The following is a 25,112-nucleotide window of genomic DNA, read 5'->3' on the forward strand; positions in this document are numbered from 1 at the left end:
TTTCATTTTCCATTTTATATATTAGTTTCCATTTCTTACATTTTAATTGAATTTTATATCTCACACTATTTAAAAATTGAACTGAATCTTCTATTTTACTACATTCCAAAAAATTTTATCGATTTAATGCTAAGGTATAGGTATTATCAGAATGAAATCAATAACATATTAACAAGTTATAAGAGGCAGAAATTGAATGGCAAATGAAAAGGTAATGGCTCAAAAAAAATATTCTCTAAGAAAATGCTTGGTAACGGTGCACATATGTCAACCAGGAAAAACCCGATGTGCAATGTTGTCATGACAGCACCAGAACCCTGGGTAGTAGGTTCCAAGACCATCCTGGGCCATGCAGTGGGAACCTGTCTCCAAAAAACACTGGAAAGAAAAAGGGGAAAGGGAGGCAGAAGGGAAGAAGGAGACAAGATGGAAGAGGGAAGGGGAAAAAAGAAGATAGAGGATGGAGAGAGCAAGCTGGAAAGCTCTTGCTGAGGAGAGTTTAGTGACCACATCCAAAGCTCAGGTCACTAAGGTCAAGGAGAGGAACCAGCAGCTTACCTAACTCATAGTTTGTAAAGCAAAAATAATGGGGAAAAAACAGACTGAGTTGGTCAGAAAGCCCTGTTTAGCCCACTCTGTCACCGTGGAAGAGATTTGTCACAGGTATAATTACTCAAAGATTGTGGCACTACACAATAAATGAGGCTCAAGATCAGCACAGAGGTAATTTTTTATCAATACTTAGAAGACATACAAAGCTCGATTTTTAGTTAGATTTCTTTAGAGAGAGTGGGGATTAAAATTGCTAAATTAAACCTCTTTTTCAAGCAGTACATGAAATACAAGTACAGGATAAAAATCTTGGGGTGAAACTTAAATTAAGGTTCCTATTTGCAGCACTGTTCTCCTATCAGAGTCCTGGTGGAAATTCACCTAAGAACAGCTCAAAAACATTTTTGGGTGTTTGAAAGGATGTGAGCCGCTCACATTGTAAAGTCCGCTCCTCGGAGGAAGGTCATGGGAAGCGTCACACACAGGCAAGCCAATGCCTGACCAAAGTTTTACTTTGAAGGATTTGAGGAAGAAATTGTTTACTCAGTGTCCACAAGCACTAACTGGCTAACGCTTTCATCTTTTCAACCCAGCTGAAATTCTTGCACGAACAATTTTTAATGTGATTTTATATTATCAGGGTGGCTTTGAACCCACAGCCCTTCTACCTCTGCCTCCCAAATGCTGGATCACAGGTGTGTGCCACCACGGTCTGCAGAACAGGTACATCTTTGGGATGTGATGGGATTCAGTTCTTCAAAGGCTAGTGTACAACATCATTTCTCATCATACATAGGGTGATTCATGCCTAAAACTGCACTTACGGGGTGAAGCTTTGCCGGGCATTCCAAGGTCACTAACACTGGGTGGTGGGAAGACGCAGAATGGGATGGGCGGATGCTTTTAGCCATCATGCAGGGCTGGAGTATCTTAAAGATGAGATTCGGCACATCTAGAATCCCCTGGAGACCTGCAGTGCACACAGCCAAGCAGTTCGTTGGTATGTGTATCCCGTGTAACTTACACAGTATGGTTTCTGCTCTCTGTGGATTGACACTCCCAAGACAGTGAGGGTTGCCCTCCGCTTTACTCCTCCCTGGTGCTGGGAGCTTCCCAGCTGCAGCTATGGCTGCCAACACTTACTGCCCCGGTGAACAAGGGAAACCACTTTCAACAGGTGTCAATCAGGAACATGGGTAGCCATGTCTACCAACTTCTTCAAAGCAGCTAAAATTACAGTGCTTTCAATATCATTGCTTATTTTTAAGACAATTATAGCTCATTTAAAATGCTGTGTGGACAAGCAGAAGCTCCTGAAGGGTTTCTGCTCTCTCAGTCCTCCACCCTGAGCTACCCAGGAAAACCCTTCTGAAAGGATGAAGCCTCACCATTTAGTGCTTAGGTCTCCTTTCTTGCTTGCTTCTGGTTCAAATGATTTAGTCTTCCAGCAAAGGCTTTGTTTGTTACTTCCGATCCTCATTCTCAAGCAGAAGCTTGCAAGCGGACATTAAGCCCCACACACACTACCACTTCTCCAGCTGGAGACAGAAGCAGAAGATTTCATTCATTTTGTGGCAAATGAAGGTCAATCCGATATTAAAAATAAATGGGTGGAGCTGGGAAGATGGTTCTTCTGCTCCTGCCCTCTGCTCTCCCGTCCATCCCACTGTGTGTGATTCCTTTCTTTATCTCTTAGGTCTAGAGAACTTAGAAGATCCTAAGGAACTTTGTTCAGGAAACTCTCTTTTTTGCCTAACCCCAAGTTAGCCAGATTTCCATTAACATAACAAAGATGTGAGTTGTCAAGAACATTTTCTTCTCTTGGAGACCTAGAGTTTGGTTCTCGGAGTCCACTACCTCCCACCTCTCCCATTCCCATCCTCCCATCCCCACCCTCACCAGCAGATACTCAGAATCACCTGTGACCACCAGTGGCAAGCGATCTATCTACTGCCCTCTGGGCACCCAGGAACAAACACACAAACACACACACACAATCAAACACATGTGCTCAGGACCACACACACACATATACACTTGCACAGACACACAAAAATCAATCTTTAAAAAAAAAAAAGAAGAAAGGAAGAAGGAAAATGGATGGGCTCCTCAATGCATGTGTTTCCTAATGTTAATGCTAGATCAGTCTGGTCTTGAAGTTAAATTCAGAGCGAACTGTGGAACCTTAATTTAAAGCCTTCCCCCAAGCGCTTGGGTAAAGAAAGCATGGTAGACTTTTATACTCATCAGTATTCTCATGGCTTTGCATTTCTTTCTCTTCGTCCCCCTCCTCTCCCTGGCCCCTCACTTTATCATTCCTCCCCGCTTCCTCTCTGTTCAGTGGTTGGCTCTGTGCCCAAGCACTGTATGTGCCGAGATCTAGAGCTTGACTGTGATGGAGCCAATTTACGAGCTGTCCCGTCAGTTTCTGCCAATGTGACTGTAATGTAAGTAGCAAAGATTGGCTCGTCCTTAAGGCTGGATGGAACAACAGGGAGACTGGCCGGACTGACACCAGGTCACTCCTGACGAGGCATTTGTGTTCAAAGACCGCTTCATCTGTCCATCAGTTATAACGAACTTTTCGCACATAGTTCTAAACACTTTTAAATACTAGGCCTCACTTCAAGTTACTCCATAAACAATTCTGTGAGGTGTTGACTACTCACCGTATTTTATCCAAGCAGAAGATGCTGTCCATTTCGACTGTTACTGGGGGTGGGGGGACTAAAGAAAGGACGATCCCCAGCTTTCCCCATTACACAGAAATTTTATTGGATGCTTATTGCAAGAGCTGGTTTAGAGTTTATTATACAGGAAGACACTTTCGTGTATTCTTGAGTACAAGTAAACTTAATTTACTTGAGAAACAAGTAAAATAAATTGGATAAATTATTCCCAGAACTTCACATTGAAATTAACTTCTAAATCACCTTGACATTGTGGTCCTTTCCTATGAAATTCAAACTTACATACAGAAGACAAAAGTAGTCTATTAGGAGTAATACTGTCTTGTTGGGCTCAGTGTTTGTGGTGCTAATATCTAGTTCTGGTTATTTGAACTCAACGAGATGTGAGCAGCACACAAACACATAGTTTTTTGGTCCAGATTTTTTTTCAAGAATTCAATGGAAAGTAAAAGTCTCGATATATTTTTTATTCAGCCGGTTGGGGTTGGGGTTTTGTTTGTGTGGGCTCTTCCTCCATGTGTTTTAATGTCTTGTGACTCTGGCTTTCTGGTTCATGCAGACACAGTAAGAGTAACCCTTGAGTATACAGGTGTTGGCAAGTCTTGCCTTTCTCAAACAACCTACCAGACAACCTAGATGCTTGGCACACAGGTAAAGGAGCTGCAGCAGAGTCCCATCAAGTTGGCAGAGTCTGGGTACTGCCCCGTGGATCTCAGTCTGCGAACATAAACAGAGAACATAGGAAAAATTATTTACACAAACTTGCTTTCTGAAGGAAGCAACATTTCCTGAACAAAGAGGAAGTATCTGCTAGTGTTCCTCCTTTCTCACCTCCCGTGACTTATCATAGCAATTAGTCCTGCTAGAGGAAAAGTAATGATTTCCCCCCAAGGAGACTGAAGGAGGTCCTAGGAAGGGTTTCTGTAAATTCCTTGGTGAGAGAAATAATTATCACCCCCACTGATTACATCGAGTTGCTGGAAAATCCAAATGAAAAAACTGGTGCAGCCAACCTGACTTTTCATTTGCCCACAAATAATATTGGAATCCATTTTCCAACAAGCCAACTAACCCTTGTGAAAGAAAGGAACAGAGAAAGAACGCTAGAGGGAGGGAGGTCCGGGGGAACAGGGTAAATAGTTAAATTATGATTCGATTTAAAAAAGAAATGTTCTGACCACATATGTATAGTATACATACATAAATAGGTATGTATCAGTCAACTTTAACCTAGGGAAAAAAGAAGGAAGGAAGGAAGGAAGGAAGGAAGGAAGAGAGGGAGGGAGGGAGGGAGGGAGGGAGGGAGGAAGGAAGGGGCAAGAGGGAAGAAGAGACGGAGAGAGGGAGGGATGGAGAGGAAACACTAAAGCTAAGATCATACCCTGCTAGAAGACAAGTTGAGACCATGGATGAAGTGACTTCAGGGCACCTACTCTGGAGTACAGATGGATGGAGGAATGAAGAGGCTCAGCCCCAGTAAGTGGGAATGACCAAGACTTCAATGATAGATTTCTTATTTCAACTTAACATTAGCAGGTCATTTGGTGATAGTCAATAGGCATTTATAGATATAGGTTTAATGCTCAGAGGTCTAAGTCTACAATATTTGACTATTTGTGATTTTTTAAAAAGCATTATTAGACTTGGGGTGTAACTCAGTAATATTGCACTTGTTTAAGATGCATGAGGCCCCTGAATTCATCATCAGGACTGTAAACACACACACACATGCACGCACATGAGCACGCACAAACTCTAAGTGTATATATACCAATAAATATAGCTATACAGCATTGTCCCATACTTTTGATTAAACCACTTGATTCCAGTTGTCCCTATAGACTCTTCTCTGCAGATCCTGGCTCAATTTCATAACTTGTTCCACTCTGTTCTGTTCAAGAAGGAGAAAATATCTCTAGACTTCAGTGTACATGTATTAAAGACTAAATATCGTATTCCATTACTGAGTTCCTCCAGATTTTGAGTTGCAACTATTATCGAAAAACTTCAGGAATGGCTTAACTCACATGTAAGAAAAGTATCTCAGAGACCAATCATCCAATGAGTATTTACTGAAGTTGAGACTTTGGGGAAATGTTTCAAATAAATGCTAAAGAGATGGGCAAACACAGGTAGCTGTGAATATTTATGCATCGTTCTTGCTCAATAAATGTTAACTCTGAGAGTTGACTTTTATATCCCCGAATGCAACCACTGAAAAGTGAAGCTCTGGCCTGCCCTTCGCTCTCTGTGACAAACACATGCTATATATGAGTGTGTGTATGCATGTGATTTAGTGAGGAGCCAAACAGGATACCAGATTTTAAAATATAAAGGTATCTTATTGATAAAAGTGTGTGGGGGTTTTCATAATCAATGTAACTAATATCTACCCTTTTTAATATGAGGATATTTTGAAAATATAAATGAAGCTATTTCTTAAAATATTTTATATCATTTAGAAAGAATGATATTTGTCTATAAACCCTAGGGATGCGTTAATAAGGATCCAGCTTGTCAAGAATGATTTCTTGGAAACCCTTGAAGAAGCCTACCTCCCTGTATGGCAATCCACTCCACTGGAAGGTGGTTAGCCCCTGCTTTAGGGGTTCTCATAGAATCATACTTGGCCCTCTCTTTAAGAATATTAAGTGGTTCCATGCATAGTCTTTGGGGTCCCAATCTTCTCTTACAAGAGGGGGAGAGACCATCATCTCCATAGTTTTTCTAGATATTGTTCAAAATTTTGGTATAGAAACACCGAGACTGTAAGGCAGAGTTTGGTTCAGAAGCTCAGTCAGAGCACTGGTTAGAAAGGATGTAGGGTGAGCTAGGATAAAGACAAGGTTCAGCGGTGGCCTCGCCGCCCAGAGGGGCTTGGAGAAAGCGTGACTAGTTCGGCTTTGTCGGTCACTCCTCAACATATCATGAAGCCAGTGCATCCAGCTCAGGCTCCAGCTCAAGATCGTGGGGTAGATATCATTAGAAGTAAGATATTCAAGTGAAAATCTGCTCAGCAAGACCGAACTATGTGTGTGTTTCAGGTCCCTGCAGCGGAACTTCATAAGAACGCTCCCTCCCAATGGCTTCAGGAAGTACCGTGAGCTCCAAAAGCTGTAAGGAAAACTCTTAACGCTGGGGCTTGCGATGACCCTGCGGTCTTGTGCGCTTGTTTCCTGTTCCTTCTGTAGAGAATAGCATCATAGCAAGCATTAAGTCTAATAATCCCATCTGGAGAAATTATGTGCCCCTTATCTGGAACCTTGTAGGCAAAGCTTCTGGGTGTTTCTAGGAGACATTCTAGTAAAAAGCTCGGATAACAATTCCTGAACAAGCTGGAACCCATATGCTGTGGCTCCTCCACCATGCTCCACCGAATGGAAATAAGTTTTTCTGCCTCCTACTGTCATGGATCAGCTCAATGCTCAACTCAGAGAAAGTGTGCTATACATTTTCCCAACTCCTCTTCCTTCCTCCCCTATCCCCTTCCAACCACCCTAACTGCCACACTCCCAATTTACTCAAGAGATCTTGTCTTTTTTCTCCTTCCTAGGAGGATTCATGTTTTTCCCTCTTAGGGTCTTCTTTGATGTCTAGGTTCTCTGGGTTTGGGAGCTGTAGGCTGGTTTTTCTTAGTTTTATGTCTAAAAGCCACTTATGAGTGAGTACTTACTACATTTGTCTTTCTGGGTTAGCTCACTCAGGATGTTTTTATCTAGTTCCATCCATTTGCCTGCAAATCTCAAGATGTTGTTATTTTTTGTTGTTGTGCAGTACTCCATTGTGTTAATGTACCACATGTTCCTTATCCATCCTTCAGTTGAGGGGCATCTAGGTTGTTTCCAGGTTCTGGCTATCATGAATAATGTTGCTATGAACATGGTTGCACAAATGCTTCAAATTTTTATAATAGTTCTACTGATTGCAAATTTCATACAATGTATTTTTTATCACATTCATCCCACACTCCCCCCAGGTTCGCCTCCCCACCCCTCCCAACTGTGTGTTTTCTTTCTGTGTGTGTCTCTCAATGACCACTAAGTCCAGTTTGTGTTGCCCATATACTCACAGAGGGGTGCCATCCCCTGGAGCCTAGTCAACCTACCAGGGCTCATACTCTTAAAGAAACCTGTCTCCCCCTCCTCCTAGAAGTCAGTAACCATCTATAGCTCCTCAGTTAGGGGTGGAGGCTCATGATGCCCTCCCCTCCCATGCTAGAGTGTCTACTGACTTGATCTTATGCAAAACAACATCTATTGTGAGCTCGTGAATGTAACAGTCGGCTCACATCCAGAACGCCTGTCCTCCAGACCTCTGGTTCTTACAAAGTTCGTTCCTCCTTCACAACGGTCCCCGCACCTAGGGCAGGGGTGTGATGCAGATGTCCCAGTTAACCGAGCGTCCCACGGCACATGAACTCTGCACTTTGACCCGTTTTTAGCATCTGCCACATGGAACCGTCTCTGAAGAGGTCCAGAGCTGAATAGACACACACTTAGAGGGCAGTTTGATACTGTTTGCATTTACCCCTTCCACTTGTAAATAAAAACTGGCCCAAGCTGGCACAAAGTTGGCAGCAAAATACCAGTTTCAACCAGTTGATCTACCGTGTCCCCTTTCCTCTCAAGTCAATTTCTTTTTTTTTTTTTTTTGGTTTTTCGAGACAGGGTTTCTCTGTGGTTTTGGAGCCTGTCCTGGAACTAGCTCTTGTAGACCAGGCTGGTCTCGAACTCACAGAGATCCGCCTGCCTCTGCCTCCCGAGTGCTGGGATTAAAGGCGTGCGCCACCACCGCCCGGCTTCAAGTCAATTTCTAATTTCAGTAAAAAGACTCTCAGTAAGATGCGCTATCTCGGCTGACAGAGGTCATCCGCACATGCGCGTGCCGCTGCCACTGCAGGCTCTTCCATCCTGCCAAGCTGATGTTTTCCTATTTTCTCTTTGCCTGCTCTTGCTCACAGGTGCCTGCAAAACAATAAGATTCGCTTCGTGTCCATCTCGGCTTTCAGAGGACTGCGCAGCCTCACCAAACTGTAAGCACAGATGGGGGGACTGAAGGGGGGTTAAACGGTTCCCTGGACCGACAGCATCCTGTCAGGCAAACCCATTCCAGCCCAAACCAGTTCTCCTGCTCCAGGATGGTGCCAAGGGTCTGCAAGTAGTGCAGAAGGGGCAGTCATTGTGGTTGAGGCACCACAAGCCGGTGGGAACTCGTGGTGAGCACTCACCCACCTCATGCCTGGGAGGTAAGGAAGAGAAAGACATCCTTCAAATGCACCACAGAAAAGAGCATCCCCAGTGACCTGAGGATTCCCACAGGGACTCCCGAAAGGTCCTCAGCTCCTCCCAACAGTGCCCCCTGGGAGCCAAGCCTTTGACCCACAGAAACCTATCCAGCAGAGTAGGCCATTAAAACATAGGCCAATTCTTTAGCCACCTATGGGAAATGAAAGGTGAGAAACGACACCGTAGGTGGCAAGGGCCCTTAGAAGTCCAAGCTGGAAGCGGCAGGAAGAGAGTGCTGTAGGAGGGGACTCCGGAAGGGTGGTGACAATAGCCACCGTCCTTCTCGTGAAACATCAAAAAGAATAAACTCATTGCGGTTGTGTCTTCTTCCCAGGTATCTCAGCCATAACAGAATAACCTTCCTGAAGCCAGGAGTGTTTGAAGAGCTGCACAGGCTGGAATGGCTGTACGTCTCATTTGTGTGGCATTTCCTTGTATTAGTTCCGATGTGCCGAAAATACATATGTCACTCTGCTCTCTTCCTGCTGATAGGATAATCGAAGACAATCACCTCAGCCGGATCTCCCCACTCACATTTTATGGACTGAATTCTCTCATTCTCTTGTAAGTACTCAAAACAAACAGGGAGGCGAGATGGCTCAGTGAGTGAGAAGGTTCATGGGCAGCCTGGTTCAATTCCCCGGACCTAAGGGGTAGAAAGACCAACTGCAGCTGGCTATCAACTCTACATAAAGACTGGCATACACACACACACACACAGACACACACACACACACACACACACACACACATGCATGCAAGCATGCACAAACAGCAATAAATAAGTAAATCAATGTAACAAAAAATTTAAAACTATTCCAATTGAAAAAAAGAGACAGAAATAAAAGAATTAAGGCTTTAAGCATAGTAGCATTAAATTTGCAATTATTAAATCCTAAAGAAAGCTCTCTTGACTAAGACCCACCTTGCCTATATTCTCTAAGGCTGCTTACGGGTCTGACCGACTTGTAACAAAGTCCTGCCAGACCAGTCAACACAGACTCACTGTGGTGCCTCAAGTACTCCTAAGCACTGCCCCTCCTACCCAGCAACTCCCCCCATCCCACCCCCACCCCCGCAAAGGAAAAGCCTCAAATGCGGCCTTTGTACAGCCCACTGCTGATGGGCGCAGGCTTCGTCAAAGACTGGCATTGCTGCTCCCTGCATGAGACCCGGCATGTATAGAAATGTTCTTACTACCAAAGCACTTCAGTACTTCGGGGTGTGTAGAGAGAAGGCGGTGGGGAGACTTGCCTCTTGAGGGTCTAGCAGTTTCCGAATAGCAACGATAACTGTGTTTGCCTGGAGATAGAAAAGAACCAGAAAATGTGATGTTGGTGGTCTCTTTCCTTTCTAGAGTGCTGATGGACAATGTCCTCACCCGGTTGCCTGACAAACCCCTCTGTCAGCACATGCCCCGGCTACACTGGCTGTAAGTCTCTCTCTCTCTCTCTCTCTCTCTCTCTCTCTCACACACACACACACACGTATATGTATATATATACGTATATATACATATATATTACATATTCTGAATTTGACTACTTAAGACACCAGGGGCCTTCTGTGCCAGGTGGTTAGTGCATCGTTTCCTTGCATTATTTTATTGTATTTTTATATTAAACATACTCATTGGCTAACTCCTCTAAACTTTCACCAAAATGCAATATCTGGAAGAGAATATATATATATATATATATACATACATATGTATATATATATATATTTATTAGAGACGGGAAGAAGAAAGACAGAAAGGAAGTCACGTGGTCAGCATCACACTTCCTTTTCTGGCTGCTAAATCACTCACCTATTAAGTTGGCACAGAAAGCTAAGTCATTATCATGTTATCCCCTAAATTCTGAGCAGTGAGAATGTGTTGCTTAACACTAATCATGAGAAAATGGGGGCTGTGGGACGTTTTGAGACAGTCCCTTACCAGTTCTGTGTAGTTTTTTTGGCACAGTGGCTTTACTGGTAACAAATACCACTATCACTCCACTAGGGAGAGGTCAGTCAGCAGTAAATTTGTTTATTTAGAATATAGGTTTGGTCAAGTGTGGTGGCTCACACCTGTAATCTCAGGAGGTTAAAACAAGAGGCTGAGAAAGGAGACGCACCATAAGTTCAAAGGGAGCCAGGTGTATGGAGTGAGGCCATAGAAAAAAACAATAGACTAAAGGGGTTTGTTCTGTTTTAAATTAAGAAATAACCAAAATTATTACTTAAAAGTTCAATCCACAAACTGCCTACCAGAATCAGGAAAACCTTCTACATCTTGTTTTATAAGAAATATTCAAAAGTTGCTTGTTTGGTATCTAAGTCCACAGCAAACTAGAGGTCTTAAATTACAAGGACGGAAAGATGATGAGAAACACCGGGTTTGTGAGTAGTGACAGCTGTCAGCCCCATTGTAACACAAGAGAAAGGAGTCATATAAAAAACAAAACAGCTTTGGCCTGTGCTCACTTAGAATGCCTCCGGGGAAGCAAGCATTTCACACGCACTTCTAAGGTCAGGGGCATTTTGGTGCAACAGCCCAGCTCTTTCTGTGCGTGGACAACAAGCTGAAGCCAGAACGAAAAGGAAACATTGAATCCGTGACCTTCTTCGTAAATGAAGCCTGATTCAAAAGGGTTCTCTAACAGCCGTTTTAATTAGTGATGAAAGACAGCTGAGCAGTACTTGCACAAGCAATCAACAGTTAAAACGGTGGACCTTGTGAAACCAGAGCGGGAGCTCAATGGTTGAGAGTTTACTTAGTGCGCGGCATCCTGCGTTGAATCCCAAGCGCACACGCGCACGCCCGCGCACACACACAAATGTGAATTAAGACTAATTTTTTTCGTGAAAACAAGGTTTCATTATGTAGCCCAGGCTGGCCTTGAACTCATTCACGGGTATCCTCCTGCCCCAGTCTCCCCCGTGCTGAGATTATAGAGATGGGAGCTAACTGCAAGCCAACAGTTTGAGTATTTTTTAGAGAGCACTGCCACCTGGTGGTAGGTTCATGATTAACCCTTGGCAATAAAATAAAGGGAATTTAAAAAAAATAAATAAAAAATTTAAAAGTTAAAAATAAAATAAATAGAAATAAAAATACACACTTGATTTAAAAACCAACAAAAGGCCTACACCAAGTCGGGACTCTAAGCATTAGCAGCCAGAGGGTCAGTCGGCTGTTCGTTCTACAGCCTGACTTCAAATGCATTTCTCTTAGAATACTCTCCATACTCACTACACCTTCATCTTCAACGGACTCGATTTTTAGATCCATTAATTCCCAGTCCCCGCAATCTTTCAGATATATTTCACTCGGTGCAGTTCCCGGCAGTCCCCCGAAGCTGGCGGACACTGGCTTTTCTCTAGAGCTTTCCGGCTTTTCCTTAGCGGTTTCGGGAGCTCTTCCACACGTGGATCGTGCATGAATCACTGTCTCTTCTGAGTAACTCCATGCCATCTGGCGACCGTTACACTAAGTATGCGGTGCCCCTAGACCCAGGGGCAGTGTCCAAGGCAACATATCACCCCCTTCGGCTCTGCCAACTTCTACCACGCACCTAGTGATGGGGTCAAAGAAGAGGGGCCGTGTGAGAAACAACTCCAGCTGCGGACACAACTCAGTGGTAGGGCACTAACACACTCGGTGCTCCGTGCACAAAGAAAAAAAGGTACCTTTCGATGATGCAACTGGAGTTCTTGAGATGATAGCCCCACACAGCGCGAGCACTCAAGGGGTCTACGGTTTAATTTGATTGTGTTTTATTTTTATGTTCTAGGGACTTTGAAGGCAACCATATCCATAGTATAAGAAATTTGACTTTTATCTCCTGCAATAATTTAACTGTTTTGTAAGTACTATTTTTTTTTTTAAGTAATATCGACTCTCCTTACAAACCACACCAATCTTGTCTAGGGGCAGAACCCGGCCTGAGTGTGTGCAGAGGCAGGAATGTGTGACGTCTTTGTCTGTGCGTGTGAAATAAGCCAGACTCAAAGGCAAACACTGCATGTTTTCTCTCATAAATGGAATCGAATTTGTATTTGTGAAGTGTGTGTGTGTGTGCGTGCGTGTGTGTGTGCGTGTGTGTGTGTGTGCGTGTGTGTGTGTGCGTGTGTGTGTGTGTGTGTGTGTGCGCGCGCATGTTATGAAAGTAGAAAGGGGGCCATGAGGAGAAGGAAGAGATCTTAAGGAGCTGGAGAGGAGAGTAAAGACACCAATAGTGCACATATCACATCAAAGCAAACTCAAGGACCATTTGGGGAGAGGAAGGGAACAAGCGAGAGTAAGGCAGGTGAGATTGAGGGCAACAGAGGGGTCACGGTATGAATAAAAATGAGGTATTAAGGCATATATATATATATATCCCATTATTTTATAAACTAAGTTTAAAAGTTTTTAAATAAAAGAGTAGGAAGCCCTTTGAAATTTCCCAAATTAGTCATTTATGCTGGTAGCTAACAGAGATCGTGAAGAGGGGACAGGGACAGGGTGTGGGGCTATAAAGTACAGCAAGTGGGAAGCATGTGTGAGGTCCTAGATTCAAACCCCCCCCCTCTCCTATCTCTCTCTCTCTCTCTCTCTCTCTCTGTCTCTCTCTCTCTCTCACACACACACACACACGCGCGCGCGCGATCAAGAACAAGCACTACAGTCTGACTCGTGTTTCCAAACTAAAGAGACATTGAACTGGTCCATTCAGACAACTTGCTCTCAAGCATGTCAATCCTAATTCTATGCTCTAGCAAACAAGAGCTCTGTGGTGCATGGAGTCTTTTGTTAGACAGACACACTTTGCAGATTGAGGAGGTAAGTCTAAAACAATTTCCCATGCTCGTAGCTGCAAAACGCTCAGTTCTTGTTAAGGAGAGGTGAGGTTTCCCTATTCCTTTCAAAGCCCTTCTTCATTTCTAATTACAAATTTAAATTACATTTCATATGGCCCCTGTTAAAAAGACTCAGGAAATTTAAGAATAAAATTGAACTGAAGCTGGGTGTGGCGGCACACACCTATAATTGCAACTCCCAAGAGACTGGTGCAGAAAGGCCATGAGTTTTGGACCAGCCAGGACTGCATAGTTGAGACCGTTTTTGAAATAAATAGTATCATACTAATCAAAATATCCTGACATGAGGATGCACTCTATCTTGGTCTATTTGAGGGGCCCCTGGCAGTGGGATCGGGATCTGTCCCTCATGCATGAGCTTTTTGGATCCCATTCCCTATGATGAGATGCCTTGCTCAGCCTTGATGTGGGGGAGGGAGGTGGAGGACGCTTGGTCCTGCCTCAACTTAATGTGCCAGGCTTTGTTGACTCCGCAGAGGCGGTGAATGGAGGGTGGTTGAGCAGGAGGTGCGGGGAGAAGAAGGAGGGGAGGAAGAACTGTGGTTGATATATAAACTGTATAAAAATTTTAAAGAAAAAATGCACTCTATATTCATTATCTTTTAGCAGTTATATTTAGTAATCCATGTGATCATTATGTTGACATGTTAACGTTTACTTTTCCTTTTCCTTTCAGGGTAATGAGGAAAAACAGAATTAATCACTTAAGTGAACATGCATTTACACACCTCCAGAAACTAGATGAATTGTAAGTTTAACTAAATATGTATTAAGAATGCTTTTGTCCGTTTTACTTTGTATTACGTATACATATAATGTTCATATATTTCAGAAATATTAAATTTCTCTTTCCAAACAGTATTTATATGTAACATGGATCACAAAACAATTCAGATAGCTTACAAAAGTAAACATGAAATAAAATATGAAATAAATAGTTGAAATAAGTTAGGTCAGAGCTTGAGATACGGCTCGTTGGTTAAGAGCATGTACTGCTCTTGCAGAGGACCCCAGTTCAGTACCCAGGACCCTGTCGGTGGCTTACAAGGACCGATACCACCATCTCTCCAGAGATCTGATACTCTTCATCCCTCAAGCTCTTCCACGCTTGTTCACTTAGCCACACACAGACACATACAAAATTTTTAAAATAATAAAAAAAATCTAAAAATAAATCATTCTGCCCTTCAAAGTTGATTAACCAACTGGCATAGACGACATACGCTCAGCTTTTCTCCTGTCTGTCCCCTGGAGGTGCGTGGGGGAAGTTACGTTTTCCGTTTGAATTTAGTCACCTAATTCAAGCTCACCGAGACGTCTTCTTGTTTCAAAGAAGCTGCAGTCTTTCTCATGAAATCTGTCGCTGGAGAAATGTCACCGCTTCTGCTGCTGAAAGCCCTCGTAGCTCCGAGGTGACGTCATGTTAGGCACCCCCTCTGCACATGTGCATCCTTCCCAGGAGAGTAGAAGCCTGTGCATCTCTCTGAAAGAAATTTGAACCTTAAATGGCATGCTTTGACGGCATCATAATAAACCCGCGCAAAAGAAAAACCAGGGCCTCAAGTCATGTTCTCAAACAGAAAAGGAGAAAAGGAAGAGAGAGGCTGAAGGGACATCATACAGTCCATAAATGAAATTAATATGTCAGCGTCACATTAAATACCATCAGTGATCTGTCTCCAAGGAAACATGAAATGGAGGAGGAGCTTTGGTAGCCCATGCTGGCCTTGCGCACACTCAGTTATAATTGAGAATGTCCATGAACTTCTGATCCTCCTGCCTCTGCTTCCCCAATGCTGGGATTATAGGTGTGTACTCCCATGCCTGGCTCAGGATAAAATGTTCTGTGCCCCTATTCCACTCCCTCTGTGAAGCCTCTCAGCTTCCAGGACCTGGAGTGCTAGGGCACATGCTGATAAGGGGAGAGGCTGTGGCTCCAACGCACACGAAAAGGCGACACTTACTTCTTGGTATTTAAAACAAGTAACGAACGGAGCTGTTGGAAAGTTGCAAATGGTTTTCTAATAAATTTTCTACCAATGAATGAAGTCTTCAGAAAACAATAATATGATTTGCTGGCAATTGTTTCTCTAGGGACTTGGGAAGCAATCGGATTGAAAACCTTCCACCAAACATCTTTAAGGATCTGAAGGAGCTGACACAATTGTAAGACCTACCACTTCCTTTCTTTACCTTACTTTTTAACTGTGGTAAAATATACATAGAACGGAGTCCTCCATCTGTTTCTGTACCACTGGATTACATCGAGATCTTCCATGTCATTGTTCAGCTCTCACCGACATCCACCCCCCTCCTAGCTTTCCACCGAGTACGGAGCTGACAACGCCCTGTAGCCGTCCAGCAGTAACGCCGTGTTCGTCCCGCCGCAGTCCCGGCAAGCCCCACCGTGCTCGCGCTCTCTGTGTCCTAGTTGCCCTCTTGTGGCTGACTTATTTCTCTTTACCAGACCAACATGGTGCATCCGTGTGGTGGTCTGTGTCAGAGTTCCCTTTGCTCTGAAAGCGGAAACAGCACCTCGTCCACTGTATACAGCCATCTGCCAACGCGTGGGCTCTTAGGTTGCTTCCACCTGTGTGCAAACTCGTGTCCGGATGCCCACACTCAGTCACTTGGGTTCTATGCGCCTTCTCAGCTCACAGCGAACTCAAATACACCCAATGAGGGCATCATAAATTAGAACTGTTATTTCTAAAATTCACTTAATGCACCTACCCTATCAACTATGGTAACTTAGGAAGCAGTTCACTGTAGAGTATCAGTTTTGTGCCCCTGTGTTTTCATGGCTGGCTGGGAGCTGCAGCACACATTATATCGTAACACACACTGCTATCCCAAGGAAAGATCAAATAGAATCTTTTCCCTTATCCCTTTCTCCCTTCCTTCCTCAGTGTTGCTGTGCTGGAATTCAGGGATGCGAGTACTGTACCACTAACCACCTCCCTTAAAGTACAGCTTCCACTAAAGGTTGTTCTTCGCTGTTGTAAAGTGAGAAGTTAATAAACCAGAAACCCCCTCTACACCCCTCGACATTGGGGGGCTGGGTCACATGGCAGTTCTACTTTGGTTCTGTTTAATTCTGCTTCCTATAGAGCTGTGCCACCCTTAGCCTCTACTATCAGGGCACAGGGTTCCCAACACCTGCTGCTTTCATTTTTCGGCTCACAGCCGTCTCAACTGAGCATCCTTGTGGATCTGATTTTCATCGCTCTGATATCAGTGATGTTGAGCATCTTTCCCACGTGTTTGGTCACCTGTTCGTCTTCTTGGGGGAAGAACACCACTCACGTTCTTCATTCATTTCCACGTGAGCGGCTTTGGCACTTGCTGAGCTCTCGTCTTCATCCTTCCTGGGGCTCAGCCCCAGACTCGTATTTTTCCGCTATTGTGGGTGGCAGGTCCTTCTGATGCAGTGTTCTTTCATTTTAACACACTGCCGCTTTTTAATCCTTTGCTTTATTGTCTATACTTCAAGTTTCACAATAAATACATGACACTGCCAAATCCACACAGTGGAGTTTTCTTCCTCTATTTTCTTCTAGTTTGATAGCTTTCTATTTAAGCATGTGAGCATGGTACAGAAGGGTCCGTTTCTATTCCTTTGCATAGGATATTCAATTTTCCCATCACTGTTAGGAAGATTGTCCTTTCCCTGTTGAATGCCTTTGGCACATGCGTCAAACGTTATCTGATTATGTCTGAGTGGGGTTGTTGCTGGGCTCTGTAGTCAGTCCCTTTGGTGTGCGTAGCTGTGGGTGACTGTGCAAACCCTGACTTCCTTGTTCTTTTTTTTTTTTCAAGATTGCTTTTGCTGTTTGGGCTTCTTTGATGTCTTACATGAATTCATAAACTTTAATATGGACTGAGTCTTCCAATGCCATGCACAAGAATATCTTCTTCACTGGCGGTGATCTGGTCCATTTTTTGTTAGTGTAGGAGGCTACCACAGCCTGGCTAATTTATAAACAATATAATTAATTTTGTGTGGCTCACTGATCTTGAAGTTCAGGAGTTCAAAAGTCAAGGTCAGATCTTGTGAGATGTAATTCACCCTCAGACATATGTTGTCTCTAATAAATAAGTTAGCATTTTCGAACAAAGTGCTTCATATATCTGTTGGCCGCTTGTGCGTCTTCCTTGGAGAAATGTCAGCTCAGAGTCTTACTCTTTTTCTTAATCGGATTACTTGTCTCTTTACTATTGCATTGAGTTGCTTATGTCTTTGTGGATATTAATCCATCCCCGGAGATACGCTGGCAGGGGTAGGGAATCTGGCTCAGTGGTAGAGTGTGTGGTTGTGGTCCCTGGAAAAGAATAAAGCCGTGGAGGAAAGAGACAGCTTTGCGAATCATGTCTTCCATGCTGCAGTCTTCTCTGACGGTGGGAAGAAGCTTTTGGCTTTAATGTGATCCTCTTTGTCTATTGTTGCCTTTACTGTCTGCGTTTTGGAACTCACATCCTGGCTTTTCCTGTCTGAGTCTGGAAGTCACTGCTAGGCCAGTGTCAGGGAGATCCTTCTCTACAGTCTCAGGTCTTACGTTTAAATCTTCAAGACACTTTGAACTGTACTATACTTTTTTGGTAAGTGTTTCAAATTCACTCAAAGTCAGCAAATAAATTCTCTTGGCTCAAGCAATTTTTAGGAATGACGTTGCTTTTTTTTTCAACAGGAATATTTCCTATAATCCAATCCAGAAAATTCAAGTAAATCAATTTGATGATCTTTCCAAACTCAAGTCTCTGTAAGTATAGCCATATACAGTTTTGCTTCAATACTAATAGCACATATGCTCTTATGTCTTCTAATTATGTTTTATTTCCAACTCCACAAAAATATATGAATTGTTGATTGACTATAGACAGCTATTACTTCTACCTCAAGTGTTAATAAACTAAAAATTAAGCGATAATGAATCCCTACATCTCTGCCCCCAGAGATACTGAATTGTGCATTTATATATCTCGTGTATGGGATATAGTCATGGCCCCATTAGTTCTGAGTACTTGAGATTTTCTATGGGTGTATGTCCTAGTTTGTGTCTCTGTTTCTGTAATAAAACACTCACCAAAAACAACATGAAAAGGGTTTATTTGGCTTATAAGTTACAGTCCATCACTGAGGAAAACCAGAGAGGAACTCAGGGCTTAAAGCAGAAACTATGGAGGAATGCTGCTTACTGGCTTGCTTCCCTAGCTCTCACTGCAGACTTTGTTACACAACCCAGAGTCAACTTCCTAGGGATGGTACCGCCCACAGTGGGCTGGGCCCTCCCTATCAACCATTAATCAAGAAAATATGATATGCCCACAGATATGCCCACTGACCAAAATGATGGAGGCAGTTCCCTCAACTGAGGTTCCCTCTTCTTAAGCATGTCAAGTTAAACACCAAGATTAGCATCCCTATCCTAAAATAGTTTTCTAGACTATGTGAATCATGCCTCCAACAACACAAAAAGGACAAAATTCTATTAATGCTAAGAATGGTCTTTAGAAGATAAGTCTTAGCTCATCTCATTTAACTATTCTACAGTAAAAGTATGACCTAAAAGGCATTAGGAAAATTAATAGGTGTCCAGAATATAGTATGCATGCCCCTATTCTACAAATATTTATTGAGCAGCTGGCATGCATTAGGCAGTATATCATGAACTGGGAATATTTTTAAAATAGGCTGTGCATGTCTATAACCTGGAGAAGTTCAGGCAGGCTGAGTGTGAGCATTTCACTTAGAGTGATGCTAACCTAAAGCATTTGACTGCATTGTCCTTCACCTGTGGATAACCTATGTTCTCTTGACCACTACTTGGTATTTTTAGCAGCCTAGAGGGAATTGAGATCACAAATATCCAGCAGAGGATGTTTAGGCCTCTCGTGAATCTCTCTCACATGTAAGTAGACGTTTACTTGTCGTTTGCCGTCATTTTAATCTGTGTCCCCACATGTCTTGTGATAATACACCCATACTGAATGCAAATAAAATATAAATAATTTCTACTAATTTGCCTCTGTATGCTTAGTATTTAAGTCCCTCTTCCAAATTGTATGTTACAATGCTAACCCCAGAGTGATGGCATTATTAAAAGGCCAAGTCTTGAAAATGACTAGCCCCTGAGGGTAGAGCCTTCATGAACAGCATTAGTGTCTTTAAAACAGAACTGAAGATGAGGGGTGGTGGTGCACACCTCCAATCCCAGCACTTGGGAGGCAGAGACAGGTGGATCTCTGAGTTTGGAGTCAGTTTGGTCTATATGGCAAGTTCTAACCTAATTAGGGCTTCATAATGAGACTTTGCCTCGAAATGAATTTGAGAAAGACTGAAGCTAATGCATCATAGCTCTGGGTTTGATGGATACCAAGCAAGCGGTAGGAGGAACGGAGAGAGGAAGGCATGCTGGGGAGAAAGCTCAGTTGGGGAGTCTGCCTTCTAGGAAAGAAGAGGGTATGAGTTCACAGCACCCATGTGAGCTATATGAGCCTGTAATCAAAGTGTCTAAGGTGGCCAGAAACAAAAGATCACAGGGGCTTGCTAGGTGACCAGTCTAGCTCTGGTTTCAAAGAGAGGTTTTGTCTTAAGGGAATAATAAGGAGCGTTAACAGAGGGAGACTTCCCAACTTCCCCTTCTTAGAGTTCTATCATGAATGTTTACACAAAAGAGAAAATAAGAGAATTAAAAGTATCAAACTTTAGGAAAGGAAAAAAAGAAAGAAGGAAGGAATGAAGGGAGGAAAACGAGGAGAAAGAAGGGGAAGGAAGGGGAAGGAAGAGAGAGAAATGAAGGAGGGGAAGGGAGGGAGGGAGGAAGGATGGAAGGAAGGAAGAGAGGGAAAAAGGAAGGGGAGAAAAGGAAGGAAGGAAGGAAGGAAGGAAGGAGGGAGGGAGGGAGGGAGGGAAGGAAGACTCTCTCCTGCACCATCCACCCTGTGGAACACTGTAAGAATGTTTCAGGAAGCAGCAGGTCACCAGACACCTAACCTGCTGGGTTCTTGACCTTGAACTCCCCAGTGTGGAGAACTGGGAAGGAAATGTTCATTGTTGAAGTTCCCAGGCTATGCGGTTTTTCAGCAGGCTAATTGGTCTCAGACCTCAGTTGTCAATGATTTACTCTGAAAGTTTGGCATTGGGTGAATGGATTTGAGTTTCCCACACTCTGATAACAGTTAATGGGAAATTTTTCAAATACCAGGAAACACAAATGTGAGAGGGGTCTACTCAGTCTTCCAGGACACCTTCATCTCTGATACCAGTTACGGGTGCTGATTTTACCCCAGTCAGTCATGTGTACATTTTATGTAAGTGCCTCCAGATGAAGAAGTAAGAATGTGTGTAGGTTATATAAATCAATTATAAATAGGGCTGAGGAAATGGCTCAGCGGGTAAAAGTTCCTGAGTTCAGATCCAAGCAGAAGAACAAGTGACTTGTGTCTCTGATCTCAGCGCCCCTCGGGTGAGCTGGGATGCAGACAGAAGAGCCCACCCCAAAGCCTGGGGGCCGGATAACCTAGACTAGGAAGTGCAACAACAGACAAGAGAGATTCTGCCTCAAAAACAAGGTGGGGGGTCAGGACCAGCACCCAAAGCCGTTCTCTCACCTACACAAACACATACACACACACACACACACACACACACACACACACACCATGACATACATGAGAGACACATGAGGTACATACACATATCTCACATACAACACACGTGTGTATGTATGCACATGTGTATATATTAATTTGTAGCAATTATTTTCTACCTTTTAAGTATTATATATGATATACATGTATATGTAATATACATATATAATATATAAACACATAATTTAAATATTCAAAATAAAGAGTTGCTACAAATTAATGAAGGCAGGAGAACTCTTCCCCAGGGAAAACTGTCCCTACTGTCAGAGTATGATCAGAGGAAGTGCACGGATGAAATGGTAGCCTTTGTAAATTCCATGCAGTGTGTCTTGTTTTGCACTGATTATAACTTTTCTAAATATTTTGAGTGAACCTCATAGCAAGTGCTCGAAGCTAATAGAAGTGCTAGATTGCTCTTCACACTGGCAATTTTCAATGACTTAGAAGTACCTTGTCAGCCACACTGCAATCTTCCTGGCACTGTAAGTCTAACGTAAGGCATTGTTTATGTTCCCATGATTTCTCAGAAACAAGGCTTTTATAAGTTTCTTTGCCTGCCTACAACAAAACAGTCTGACCCAGAAAAACTGAGTTGATTGGAAGAAACTGGTGTAGCTTGTAAAACTGAGAAATAACTAAAAGGGGAAAGAGTTGAGCAGGTATTGTGAAAACAAGAGTTTCCCCACACGGATGAAATTAGCCACTCACACGGCAGCACTGGGCTCAGGATTCCTTATAGGGTATTTGCCCACCCTGGACTAGGGGAGGGTCTCCACTGTAAGTCCACTGAGGATCCTGGGACTAGAGAATGACTTCCCTCAGAAGAAATCAAGACACTGTTGCTAAAAGTTGAGTCTATGCTAAGCAGCTAAACTAGCAAACAAGTATCTGCTGAAGTTCTTTCCATGAAAGCAGTTCACTCCAAGACACTTAAGAAGAAACATCACATCCTCCCTTATACTCTGCTCCACCCCATCACAGCTCACAGAGAAATCAAACAAGCAAATGGACACACCAGCAACCGACCTTGCCTTCTGCAAGCCACAAAATAACCATCCGCCTTGTACCATTTACTACTGCAACTTTTTATACTGCAGAGATAATTTCTAAGGTTTTTGCTACCCCTCTTTGCCTATGAAGCAGACTGGCACAGTCTGAATTCTAATATCTACAATTACTAGAATAAATGTTTCTCCATCTCCTATTATGGCGGTGCTACCACTGATCTAATGGAATTCATTTATTTCTGATGTCTAAAAGATGCCCAAGAAGTGGTGTTTGTGTTGCTGCTGACACACAGTGATTCTTGTTTATCCAGATGCTGTCTTTATCAAAGTGGGTATCTATAGAAGAAAACATTTTATTCTTCATTGTGTTTCAGAATCTAGTGTGAGTGTTAAGTATGTTTAGCAGTTATTGATAATAAGTTGATGTAATGTTATGTTATAACTTCTATGACAAAAAGCTATGGAAGCAGCAAGGAGAAAGCTTTTGATTTTTTACCCAAGAGCCTAGCAGTAAGATCAGCTGTGGCAAAGTTATGGCTATAAAAACTCCATAACCGTGTGTTTATAAGGACCGTTCTGAAAACGGTCACTGAACGCGTCTTTGGATAAATTGCTTCTCATGTTCACAAGCTAACCAATTATGCATATGCTAAGACATGTCTAACATGTATTCATTACACCCGCTTTCAGTTCTTATCCACACATTCTTTTACTGTAAAGCCAAGTGACTAAGAATTAAATTTTGAACTTCAGAATCATGAGGCATCAGTAAGGAATGTTTTCTATTCCACGAAATCTTATATGAACACATTTTCGACTGAGAAAATGTTGAAAACAAGTATCAGTGATGTTTAACTTAATGTTAAACATACGCTCTAATTTTGTCTTTTCTTTATACGTCAGCTATTTTAAGAGATTTCAGTACTGTGGCTATGCTCCGCACGTGCGCAGCTGTAAGCCCAACACGGATGGAATTTCGTCTTTGGAGAACCTCTTGGCAAACATCATTCAGAGAGTCTTTGTCTGGGTTGTGTCTGCAGTTACCTGCTTTGGAAACATTTTTGTCATTTGTATGCGACCCTACATCAGGTCTGAGAACAAGCTTCATGCCTTGTCCATCATTTCTCTCTGCTGTGAGTATCTCCCAGTTAAAGAGGAGCTCGGTTTGAAACGTGCAAAACTGTTGCTACTAGAAAATAAACTCTGTGGAACTGAAGAGATGGCTCAGTGGTAATGAGCACACACAGCTCCTTCAGAAGACCCAAACTGGGTTCCCAGCCCCCGTACACGGTGGCTTGTAACTTCAGCTCCAGGGACTTCAACATCTCAGGTCTCCAGGGGTGAATACAAGCATGTGCACACACCCACATGCAAACACAGATGTACCCATGCATAATAAAAATAAAATCTTGAAAAAGAAAGGGGCCAAAGAGGCCGGAGAGATTAAGAGAGTAAAATGTGTCTCCTCTTAATACAGAAGAAACTGGATCGTTAAAAAAAATGTTTCGTGTAAAGATAAGCATACTTTGTGTTTCTCTGAACCTGTAAACTTCTCGTAGGTGCTGACTGCCTAATGGGAGTATATTTATTCGTGATCGGAGCCTTTGACCTCAAGTTTCGGGGCGAATATAACCAACACGCCCAGCCGTGGATGGAGAGCGCTCATTGTCAGCTTATGGGGTCTTTGGCCATTCTATCCACGGAAGTATCCGTTTTGCTTTTAACATTCCTAACGTTGGAAAAATACATCTGCATCGTGTATCCTTTTCGGTGTCTCAGGCCTCGGAAATGCAGAACAATCGCGGTTCTGACTTTCATTTGGATTGTCGGGTTCGTCGTGGCTTTTGCTCCTCTCAGCAATAAGGAATTTTTCAGAAACTACTACGGCACGAACGGAGTGTGCTTTCCACTTCACTCAGAGGACTCGGGAAGTACCGGAGCCCAGATCTATTCCGTGGTGATTTTTCTTGGTAAGAATCCCAGCACTCGGGAGGCAGAGGCAGGCGGATCTCTGGGAGTTCGAGGCCAGCCTGGTCTACAAGAGCTAGTTCCGGGACAGGCACCAAAGCTACAGAGAAACCCTGTCTCGAAAAACCAAAAAAAATAAAAGAAAAAAAGAAAAAAAGAAAAAAGAAAAAAAGAAACCCTGCATTGCCAGCCTTTGTGTGTTTCAGCTCTAGCTAGAGTCATTCACAGCGGGGTACTCATTTATTTACGCCTTCTATTATTACAAAGTTCTGTCCTTCCAACCTGCAGCTGGAGGGGTGAATGCAACAGAATCAGAATACCAAGGGAGAATTCTTTTCCCCCAAATGACACTTTTATCAGTTAAGTTCCAATCTGATGTATTCAATAAAGAACATTAAGCGATTACATTTCACATATTTGCCCCAACAATATAAACATAATGATATTTGCTATTTTTCAAATTCCTATGTACAGGCATGCATAACTTTGGCTGCAGCATATATGTGAAATTGTTCTAAACCAACAAATGAAAATATTCTCAAAGTAGAGCACAAGGTTTTTAAAATATGAGAAAGTATCATTAGTATTAGAGAGCAAATGGTCCGTGATATTTGTCAAATTTATTTAATATGCTAAATTAAAATTAAACATACCATCCTTCATTACTTCAACAATATTTGAGTCAAAAGGATTCATGACTTCTGTGTACGAAGTGATTCTGAGAAGCAAACAAAAAGTAAGATAAAAGACTTATTAAAAGTTAAAAATGGGCTGGAGAGATAGCTGAGCAGTTAAGAGCACTGCCTGCTCTTCCAAAGGTCCTGAGTTCAATTCCCAGCACATCCTTGCCAGCATGACTTGTCATGTGTTTTATGGATCTTGCTTATTGCAACTGGTGTCAGATGAAATTTCAAATGAGTTTTGATTCACTTTTCCCTGATGACTAAGGCTGGTTAATGCTCCTCTAAATGTTCCTGAGCCATTTGTGTCTCCTCTTTTAGAACTGTCTTTTTAAGTCTGTACCCCACTTTTCATTGGTTTATTTTACTGATATCCAGTTCTTTTTTCTTTTTACATCTTTATATATGTTAAATATTGAATGTGTCACTAAT

At 42.8% G+C, this 25,112-nt stretch overlaps 1 protein-coding gene across 5 annotated transcripts in view; it reads left to right on the plus strand.

Annotated features, from left to right (window-relative positions):
- The window catches only part of Rxfp1 (relaxin family peptide receptor 1), an 83,037-nt gene that overhangs the window by 49,069 nt on the left and 8,856 nt on the right, over positions 1-25,112 (plus strand). For 3 of the 5 annotated variants that reach the window (XM_041659577.1, XM_041659576.1, XM_041659575.1), the window contains exons 3-14: positions 6,287-6,358; positions 8,203-8,274; positions 8,862-8,933; positions 9,020-9,091; positions 9,885-9,959; positions 12,307-12,378; positions 14,052-14,123; positions 15,470-15,541; positions 18,064-18,135; positions 19,213-19,284; positions 22,936-23,165; positions 23,592-24,002. In XM_041659577.1, the coding sequence (XP_041515511.1) occupies positions 6,287-6,358; positions 8,203-8,274; positions 8,862-8,933; positions 9,020-9,091; positions 9,885-9,959; positions 12,307-12,378; positions 14,052-14,123; positions 15,470-15,541; positions 18,064-18,135; positions 19,213-19,284; positions 22,936-23,165; positions 23,592-24,002 (1,364 nt within the window). Of the gene's footprint in view, positions 1-2,893; positions 3,000-6,286; positions 6,359-8,202; positions 8,275-8,861; positions 8,934-9,019; positions 9,092-9,884; positions 9,960-12,306; positions 12,379-14,051; positions 14,124-15,469; positions 15,542-18,063; positions 18,136-19,212; positions 19,285-22,935; positions 23,166-23,591; positions 24,003-25,112 lie in introns of all 5 variants that reach the window. The other 2 variants (XM_041659573.1, XM_041659574.1) reach the window with 1 other exon arrangement.

Source organism: Microtus oregoni, unplaced genomic scaffold, assembly GCF_018167655.1.
Source record: "Microtus oregoni isolate MIOR12 unplaced genomic scaffold, Mior012 000010F_ref0000083, whole genome shotgun sequence".
Taxonomy (NCBI): Eukaryota; Metazoa; Chordata; class Mammalia; order Rodentia; family Cricetidae; genus Microtus; species Microtus oregoni.